The 10,765-nt window shown below is 39.9% G+C and overlaps 1 protein-coding gene across 1 annotated transcript; it reads left to right on the plus strand.

Annotated features, from left to right (window-relative positions):
- The first annotated feature begins 7,028 nt into the window (after nucleotides 1-7,028).
- Nucleotides 7,029-9,003, plus strand: LOC140947598 (uncharacterized). Its single transcript, XM_073396747.1, has 4 exons — nucleotides 7,029-7,192; nucleotides 7,328-7,382; nucleotides 7,750-7,784; nucleotides 8,423-9,003. Exons 1-4 carry the CDS (start codon nucleotides 7,049-7,051, stop codon nucleotides 8,891-8,893), a joined length of 705 nt encoding a protein of 234 aa, XP_073252848.1. The 5' UTR covers nucleotides 7,029-7,048; the 3' UTR covers nucleotides 8,894-9,003.
- Nucleotides 9,004-10,765: the final 1,762 nt, after the last annotated feature.

A 10,765-nucleotide genomic window follows, 5' to 3' on the forward strand; every position in this document is an offset into this window, starting at 1 on the left:
TATGTCGTCATCGCGAAAATTCCATGATCTTAAGTGGTAGCCATGAAGCTAGAAAATTGCCAGACACTTTTCAAAAGCTATCAAGTCATTAACAGTAAGATGACAGTTTTAAAAAATGATCTACATATGTAATGGTTGGGCACCAAAAACTATTTATTAGGTGAAATTTTCCATTTTAAATGTACAATGAGGAAAAGCATCTTTCAACGTTAGTAGTTCTTCCTTAAAAGCTTGCTTATCCAAAAACAACGGGTATGCTTTGAAAACTTACAAAAGCTGGTCTTAACAACAATTGCAGTGATATATTTAATGGCTCAAGTCACGAAGTAAAATGGATATTGATCAGTACATGCTTTTCAATTAAGGATGTCAGGTTTGCGGGAAATCATTCTTCATTCATTTCAATAACGTTTTTCGGTAGAACATTCGCTGGTGAATTACCCCTACTAGAAATAGTTAGCAAATTTGCCGAGATAAATTATTTCAAGGATCAACGTCACTGACAGTAGCTTTGAAAATAGGTCTTCGTTACAGAATACGTGCAGTTACACTAAACCTTTTCCCTGGATATTCCCTTGGGGAAAAGCTTTGGCTCACTCCGGAATTTGATATCATTTCATGCTTGCAGTAAAACTACCATGGGGAGGAATATCATCACTCCATTATGTGGTAAACGTCCCTGTAAACATGAAAGACTGACATAAATAGTACATTTTTGGGTCAAGCATTGTTGTGAAAAGTTATTTAAGGCGTCGACTTCAGTCACGTGATTTCTAAGTGTTGGCGCGTTTACATTTCAATGCCTCCTGATTGGCTGAGCCGCTTTGAACATATAACTCCCCAGCGGTTGCTACTAAGGGTATGCTAAGCAGTCATAAAGCAAGAATCCTGCGAGGGGACTCCTACACATCCTCTCTTGTAACTGCATTCGACACAATCAAGGATTTTTATTAAACCTTCAATTGTGTCCTAAGTTATCCCTCTTCGACGAAATTTTAGGCCCATTTTACGGGCTATATTTTACAGTAAATGTTAAGCCCGTTCAGTGAACTGTATATTAAATATCACATTGGTTAGCCCGCCTAATTCTTTCATATTTTTGTCGATTTAGGAAACCGGCGGTAAGTACATCCATTTGAACTTGACTACTAGAGCGTAGGAAAGATGAGCGCGCGCAAGACACATAACGTCACAATAGACTTGACTATTTCTGATCGCAACGTTTTTTCATGCCTTACTTTGGTTGGTACAGAAAAAGAGAACAACTAAAGACTTAATGACAGCATCCTAACACACAAAGACACCGAACCATTTTGGTAAGAAGCATTTCACATGTGGAAGTCACGGTTTTGCGGATGCATTTAATTGGGCGGTTTAAGATTAGACCTTTAATTGCATCTTAGTTGCTTTGAATTGCATTTGTTTCGAAAAATCCAATAATGGATGAATCCTTAGCGCGCTAATGCCAGGTGGGAGACGGCAGAGATGGGGCGGATATCGTTTTTTTTCCTCTTTATTATAAGAAGATCCGCGTTCAGTAAATATCTTAGACATTTCTATATGTAATGAATCCATCCGGAGATTCAATTCCTTAAATTCACAGTGCATTCCCCAAATTTCTTAAAAAGACGAGAAATTCGTTTTCCACACAGTAATTTTCAGGGAGTTGTAATAACTCCTCTAGTGGGGCTAATTTAACTCCTTACATTGGAGTTATTTTTGGGGAGTTATTATAACTCCAAAAAGGAGTTTAAAGAACTCTTTTTCAGGAGTAAAAATGACCCCAGATATTGAGGAGTTAAAATAACCCCAAAAAAGGAGTTATCCTGTACCTAAAACTTTTACTCCACTTTCAGAGTTTAATTAACCTTAAAAGGAGTAAAAACAACCCACGTAAGGAGTAAAAGTAACCCCATTTCGGAATTATCTTAACTCCAGACTGGGAGTAAAAAGAACTCTTTTTCAGGAGTAAAAGTGACCCCAAATTCGGAGTTAAATTAGGAGTTAAAATAACCCCATAAAAGGGGTTATCCTGTACATAAAATTTTTACTCCATTTTTGGATATATAATAACTCCCTAAAAATTACGGTGCACTCTCTAAGACGCCGACCATAATACATGACCTAGAAGCCTTTGTTAAAAATGTAGCAACCAGCTACTGATATGGTACCGACACGTTATCGACTGGCAATCGGCAAGCTACCAATAACTTACCAACAAGTAAACGACAGGACACCAAATTTTTCGTTTCATTTTCAGGCAATAGTCAGCCTGGCTATGGCTTTAGAGCGCCAGTTCCCAGAGTACACAGCGAGGAAATGGAGTGTTATGAGCAGCATGTGTATTACTACGAAAGCTCCTTTTATTACATAAAAGGTAAAGTAAGAGGCCATTACGTGACGTTAAAGAGATACAGGTGGGAAGAGAAGGACGAAGTTCAACAAGATCAATTCTCAAATGAAGTCGCTGTGCTAAGGTAAAATTCAGCCTGATTTAGTCTCGTTACGCACATCGCTGCGGAGATCACAGACGGCTTACGAACATATCTTAATTCGTGACCTCTTTATAATCACTACAAATAGTATCAATAGTATCTTCTTTTCCGCAAGATCAATCTCAACAGATTTATGATAATGTCCGGAGGAATGGAATGACACGTTTTTCTTTCTTTTTTAGCGACTTGCGGCATCCAAATATTCTCCTTCTTATGGCCGTGTATGATAGTACGGATCCTTTAAAGCGGGGACTTGTGCTAGAGCCCGTAGAACGTGGCTTGTTAAGAAACCTCCTTCTTATTTCTTGAGGACAAGAGTGTCTTTGATGAGGACACTGTTCTGCGTTTCAGCCGAGACGTAACATGCGCAATGCAGTTTGCTCATCAGCGAGGTTATCATCACTGCAATCTGGGATCACCTAATGTGGTATTAACTGAGAACTTTACAACAAAGGTTCGTCTTCTAGATTTCTCATTGTCTGCGGGTTAAGCCATCGCTTCTGCAAATAATTTCGGACTGGATGTGTGACTCCTTGGGATTCAAGTCCTTGGAATTTGTTCTGGGTAGATGGGTCACTCGCTTACTCCCGAAATACGCTGGGCGAGACATCTTTTCCTACATTTCATTATAAAACTTGGCCAATCCTTTACATGTGAAACAAGACATTGGCTCGGCTAGATCCGGCTAAAGTAGCCGTGTCACCCTTTTTCGATCGTAGGGTCACCCTCCTAGCCGGGCCAACTTTTCTCCACATAAACTTTTTGGCTCACCCAGCCAGGTCAACTCGGTCAAGGCGAGACAATCGGAGTATGCGCGAGCGCTTTTGGCAAGGGAATGGGGTCAACCTTTTTTCTCATATAAGCACTCGCTTACGTTTACTCGGCTGGGAGAATGACCCTCTCTCCCGAAACAAGTTTTCTCCATATAAACGGGGACTTAGATATCTTTTCTAGTCATCTATTAACCACATGGCTTGCATGCATTAATTTTAAGGCGAGTTTTTGAGTATAAACTGTTTCTCTAGAAGGCTATTTCTTTTAAATTACACGCCAAAAACCACAGCTCCAACTTAAATGTCACCAGATTTGCAACTTTGAATTTGCACAGCAAGTATAATAATAATAATAATAACTTTAATAGTAACATCCTTGTGAGGTTTTTCAGGAACTATTTACAAACTATTTCCAATTTATAAAAGCAAAAATGACAATAAAAACTCGAAATCACAATTTATGATGGTATTCTACTAAAATCTAAAGCTTATGAAGAAAATGTCTGCCTGAATAGTGTGTCTTTCAGGGCGCGCTTGAAAGATGCCAATGAGGCACTTTGCCTAAGTTCATTATGCAAGTTATTCCATATGTAGGCCCCTCTGTAGGAAAATGTGCGCTGGCCTATAGCCGTTCTGTATAGCGGAATCTGCAAAGAGTTCCGTGTACGAGTGTTACGAGTATGTATATTTGAGCGCTTGGTAAACTTGCTCGTTAAGTATTGAGGCGCAAGATCGTTCTGACATTTAAAGGTCAAAACGGAGTCTCTATAGAATAATTGTTCTTTAACAGGAAACCAGTTTAGCTCTCGAAGCAAAGGTGTTACGTGGTCAAACTTCCTAGAGTTTGTTACGATCTTGCTAGCAAAATTCTGAATAGATTGTAATCTGTTTATATTCTGGAGTGTAGTATTAGACCATACAGATGAGCAGTAAAGCATCTTGCTAAAGACTAATGATGTTATTAACAACTCTAGTGTTTCCTTGTCGAAGCTCCTTTTGACTCTATTTATTTGGCAAAGCTTTGCGAAACAAGATGACACTACACATGAAATATGGTGATCGTAGGTCAGATGGGGGTCAAGAAAGACTCCCAAGTCCTTGGCAGAGTCTGTTGGCTTCAGTGTTTTACCTAAGAATACCACTCTAGGGTCTTCTGGTAACCTGCTTAACATCTGTCTGGTACCGAGAAAAAAGAGTTTAGTTTTATCGGGATTGATAAGTAGATGGTTCTCACAGCACCATTGAGCTACACTGAGAAGGTCTTGTTCGAGCTTTTCAATGGCAGGATCAAGCTCAACGAGAGGAAATGACATGAATAGCTTTGAGTCAAAGTAGGTTATGATCAGAGTACTCTGCGTACGACTTGGCGTGGCAGTCTCTCCACATGGCGGCTGCTGCTGCCTCGAAGGTAACACTGCCTTAGGACGATCTGGTGCCTGGGTCGTTCCTGGGAAAATAAGGTGATGACCAGAAACACCGCTAACAGGAAGACTTGTGCTCAGGTTTGTGCTCAGACTGTTTTCCGCAACTGTGACGCAGAGGTTTCTATATATGGGGAAAAAGGCAAGGCCACAAAGAACGGAATGATTGTGGGCGCGTTTTACAATTACGAATGTAACCATGCAGTCAACGGAGGCAGTGAGATGTCCAGTTCTGACGAAACTGTCATGAACCACAGTTATCCCTATTTCAGCTTCTGTTGCTGTCGAAAGTAGCATTCGCAACGGTTTTATTACAGAGCGATTAAAAAATCATTGTTGTGGGGAAACATAGAATAACAATCTATCGCCATTTATTTCTGGGGATGATTAAAAGACAAAATAAAAGGTTTCAGTTAGGAAAAACAGCCGCGTCTGCTCTCTTTGCCCACTTCTACTGCACTTAAAAATACCCTTCTCCCACCCACCCACTCATCATACCAAGACAAAATTAAGATAATCCGTAAAAGACTCCTTTGGTTGAGAACGGCTTTACTTAAATAAGTACCTATTCTAGACAGCAGTTTTACAAGCTACTCTTTAATAATTTATTCCAAGGACTGACCTTCTTACAATAATGATGGGGTTTTTCGCAAAACCATTTAGGGGACTCCGCCTACCGCTTCGGTCGCGTTGTCCTCAAAGGATCGCTCGTTAGAGCTCTCGGAGGATCTTCAGGGGCCGTTTTTATATCTCCAGGGGGGGGGGGGGGGGGGATGGGGTTTAGGGGTTCAGCAGCACCCCAGATGTAAGTAATTCTGCTACCTGTAAACTTTCCCGACGAGCTTCCCCGCTTCTATTGTATTCCCTGGGTAATTTTTATTCTTTTCACTGCTCTGCCTTATCAATGCAAATTGTATTATTTATTTACTTATATAATCTCGGATATTACGAGGAAGGAGGCACCGGAGTCGGGGGTTGGGCGACGGGGAACGAGAACTTAACGGGGAACGGGAAGCGAGCACGGGTCGTGGAAAAAAGAAAAAAATGGGACAACACAGGGAATGGGTAATGAATTTCGGTTTTGTTCCCATTTTTCATTTTCTCGTTTCCCGTTCCTAGTTATTAGTAATATCTAGGTCAGAAGGGTGTGACGAGTGCTAAAGCGTTGCTGTATTTGTTTTTAAGATTAGTGTTACGTGATCTGGCGATGTGAATATTTAAGTAGGATATATAAGTTACGTCTTGATTTATTAAAGTGAGAATATTTCCCTCATGTAGCGGTCTCTCACAAGTGTTTCAAAGGGTTGTTCTCGGCATTTGATAAAGCGAGCAATTTAAAGTCAATTTAAAATGTTTCAACATCTCCGTATCCCTTTGTAATAACTTCTCCTTTCTTGAAACGAATTTTCCTGAAGCCTGTTGGCTCGACATATTAGCACCAATTAGTTAACTAGCTATTTAAGCAGAGCAGTACAATGCGTTTTTTTGGCAGTTCCCAAAGTTACCCCAAAGCAAGTTGCCTTGAAGTCGATCGTTGAAATCAATTTCCTGTGAGTTTAATCCCCGTTAATATCATCACGGTCAAGCCATTTTTCGTACCTGTATCCTTTGTCGCCTATTTCCGGGTCGTCTGCTAATTAATTCGATACTGTTTGAAAAGCTAAGTCGGAAATCTTCGCCTCGTGGCTACGTCGTTGTCAAGCCGATTTTAAGTAACAAACCCAGTCGGTCAACCATTCAGAAGGTAGCTTTCGACGAAGAGGTAAAATATTCCTAGTTCAAAACCAGGGGCAGGTCTATCTGAGTGTTTGGGATTTTCCTTGGTTGTCTCATGGATGGCCGGGGTTTTTTTAAGGCACCAGCGCAAGTGCTTGAGGCAGTGCACGTTATTGAGGAAAGAAAACTTATTAATAAGTTGTGTTTCAAAATTTCAGGAGTTGCGATCAAACGTGTCGATTATACTCACTACATGTACATCAGTTGTATTAAGTTATTCATCATAAACAAAAATTCTTTGTTAACATTGAAGTGATTATTCTGAATGTTGAATAAGTATTTTTCGTGTTTTAGTTTTTTCAGAACTGCGTACAAATAATTATCCGATGGGTGACAGTGAATAAAGCAAATTAATTAGAATGGCTATTTGTGAAAAAAAATCTAAATAGACTCAGTAAATTTACTTCTTTCTTTTGTCTAATATGATCGTGACCTTCGCTTTCACATTCAGCCCTCCAGTAGTAGAACACGATTATCGAACAAGTTTCTTTTCTTTGTTTCACAAGAAAAGAATGACGTTGCAAGGACGAATAACAGGAAGTAGTTCCTTACAACGCAGCATTTCAAACATTGATAAACGAAGATGAAGGTCGCATCGTTCAAGATTGTTTTCATTGCCCTGGCTTTTTATGCCTTCTCACCCAAGCAAGTCGCTTTGGGCAGAAAAGCCTCTTCTACATCCGAAGCAATGAGTATTCTGTCGCGCTGCCCCAAAAGCAAGTGCTTGGTAACTGTCCCCGCCGCTAAAAAAGCCCGGCGCTGCCCGGCTTGAGCCTTGAAGTTACAATACTGCATTTTAACCTTATCTTAGTCCTTCATCTGTCAGAAATTACTGAGATATTGCTTTCTCTTTGTAATATAGACGGATGCAGTTTCTTGTCTTGCCGGAGCACAGTACAGCGATGCCCATAATTCAGGTATGAAGTTCAAGAGGGAATGAGTTATTTAGGACGGAGAAAAACTGATTGCCCCTCGAGGGTAGTTGTGTCTCAACGATAAAGGCAATTTTTTTTTCAAGAAACTAATAAATCTTAACTTTGTTCCTTCCGAAATTAACTTAACGCACAATTTCATTATTTGGGCTTAACTGTTATCTATGAACTCTGAAATACTATTGAAAAGAGAGATGTTGCGGATCACTTATCATAAATTCAAAATCTATCATCTTGTCGCGGATCACTTGTCATAAATTCAAAATCTATCATCTTGTGGACCAGAAATTAGTCACGTGTTATTAAACATATATATTATTTTTTTTAACGCTTATCTGTTTCTTTGTTGTAGATCAGGCAAAAAAAGTGGAAAAACTAGAGAAAGAGGTGAGATTCTGTTTTTAAACTGTTAACGCTTAATTCTAGAATTCGTGCAATGTTGAAAAAATCGAGAAAAAGAAACGTTAAGTTCTTTCTTCATGCCATTTAACATTCTTTACTGTACTGTCCTTTACAAAATATTCTTTGCCGCTGTCACTTGTTTTTCCTCGGATGTTTACCAAAATTGTTGATTTAACATTGAGTGACTAAACGGATGAATGATTTACGATTTTTTGTGCTCATTTATTTTGTTGGGCCTCGTAGTTGACGTTTATATTTAAAGAGCAGTAATTACCATGTCCCACTCACCCTAACTGGAGATTTCTGACGCATTTTCTAAGCTATATAAAGCTTAAATTTCAACTAAAAACTCTTAATGAACTCAATCAAGGAAGATCGTCTACGTCCTCTACTCAGTATTACCTACTAGCTACACTGTAGTCCCTTTTAGATAAAGTTAACCATCTGTTTACTTAATGGCATTTTAACGTTATTCATATGCATCACCAGGGAGTATAAGCCAGATTGCTTTTGAAATTTAGTGATTGATTCAATAGTCGTATTTTTTCAGCTGAAGAGTTTAAAATAGAGTCAAGGAAGCTTTAAGTATATAACACGTTTTTCGTTCTTGAAATCTCTCTCAGGTGGCGAATTTGAAAGCAGTACTGGGAAAGGCAGGTAAACCGTCTGGTTTCGCCATGCTCGACAGCAACGGCCGCCTGCCCCACAACCTTCTTGAAGCAGGTTATGATAAATACTCTGCGTACGACTTGGCGTGGCAGTCTCTCCACATGGCGGCTGCTGCTGCCTGCAGAGGAAGCACTGCTTCAGGAGGAGCTGGTTGCTGTGACAACAAGGTGATGGCCAGAAACGCCCCTGACAGAAAGACTTGTGCTCAGATCTGTGCCCAGACTGTTTACCGCAACTGTGACGCAGAGCTTTCTATCTACGGAAAGAAGGGCAAAGCCACAAAGAATGGAATGATCGTGGGCGCGTTTTACAACTACGGTTGTAACCATGCTACAGCCTTGGGGGGAACTGAGGTGTCCGGTTCTGACGAAACTGTCGTGAACTACAGTTACCCTTATTTCAGCTTCTGTTGCTGTCGAAAGTAGCATCCGCAAAAGCCAGTTTTTTTACCAGGACGATTAAAATCATTGTAGTAGGAAAGTGGAGAATAACTATGTATCGCCATTTATTTCTGGTAATGATTGAAGCCCAAAATAAAAGCTTTAACTTGGGATGTACAACCGTCTCTGCTGTATTTGTCCACTTGTACTGCATTAACCCCCCACCCCACCCCTGTTCTCAAGGTAGGGTGGGATAAATTGGAAGGTAGAAACCTTGAAAGTGAGCTCTACGTGTTTAGTCAGGCTAATAAAAATTTCTTGGATTCTTCTGAAAAAAAATGAAAAGTTATTAATGATATTTGTTAATCAAAATATCTTGGCTAGAACTTATACAGACAAGATTCTTAAGACCCTATGCATTCACAAATAAACCTCTGTGGTTCGCTCGACGCCTCCTCGACAGAAAAAAAGAGGAGGGGGTAGGAGTATTTCAAGCCTTTCTTAGTTCTCCTTCTCCAATTTCTAAAGCACTCGTCTAACGCTATGACTACAATACACACCGGATAGTGCTTTTGTTAACACACAAGAACGGTGATACTAGGGCGGTCGATCTTGACTGGGGTGCTGAAAATAGATCGTCAGAGGTTTTCATACTCGGCCTAGATATTTTTCATGTAGACACGTCATTTTTAGCCTAAAGCAATTTGCAGGGCATCACATGATTGGTGGAATTACGTCGTCATCTCGAAAATTCCCTGATCTAAGTCGGTAGGCATGAAGCTAGAAAATTGCCAAACATCTTTCAAAAGCGATCAAGTCATCAACAGTAAGATGACAGTTTTAAAAAATGATCTCGATATGTAATGGTTGGGCACCAAAAATGATTAATTTGGTTAAATCCTCCATTTTAAATGTACAATATAAAGGAAAAGCAACTTTCAGCGTTAGTACTTCTTCCCTAAAAGCTCGCTTATCCAAAAACAATGGATACTTCGAAAACTTACAAAAGTAGACCTTAACAACAAGGACACTGATACATATAATATCTAAAGTCAAGAAGTAAAATGAATATTGATCAGCACATGCATTTCAATTAATGGCGTTAAGTTTGCCCCAATTCATTCTTCATCAAGAGACTATAAAGAGGACAGAGAGGGCATCCCCCATATACACCCTATTCCATAGGTAATTCGTCTCGAGTTATTTTTAACACCACAGATCTCAAGGGGGATTAGACAACAGCCAATCACATAGCGCGAATGTGTTCCTCGTGGATGACCCACGCTGAGAGCCACGCGTCCTTCACGAAATGACGCAGAACAAAATGGGGGAAGACGCGGAGAGCGATTTTGCTATTCCTTTCGTCGACGAAAACGACTACAGCGAGATTTCTGCGAAAGCTGTGTCAGCGAAACCGAAATTAAAAAAGAATCGCCCTTCCTCTCTTGTATAGAGCTAACAGTAGAGCAGGGAAATCCTTAACACACTGAATATTCTCTCAGGATCATTTATAATTTACAGTTTGAAGAGAGCAATTTCTGGTTTGATGTTTATTTTTTTCAGTCTTTATAGCGATTATTCCTACACACTTACTTTGTCAATTGTAGCCGAACCGTCCTAAAGCTGAATTTCATGGGACCATATTCAAGCTCAGAAAGAGAAATAAAATTTCGTCGTTGCTTATTTACGTCCTCCATAAAACGCGGAATTAGGCATTTTCACGTCGTAGTCGTGCAAAAACGGGAAAGAAATGAACAAAAAAGTGTGTTGCACGTGCGAAGTTGTTGTTTTGCTAATTAAACCTATTGTTTTTTTGACGTTCTAGTTGTCGTCCGCGTCGTTGGATCTTAAACTCCCTAAATTGTATAAACGACCGGTTTCAATAGACCGGCGAAATTTCTCATTTTATTAAAGCAC

This window comes from Porites lutea, chromosome 9 (assembly GCF_958299795.1).
Source record: "Porites lutea chromosome 9, jaPorLute2.1, whole genome shotgun sequence".
In the NCBI taxonomy this organism is placed as follows: Eukaryota; Metazoa; Cnidaria; class Anthozoa; order Scleractinia; family Poritidae; genus Porites; species Porites lutea.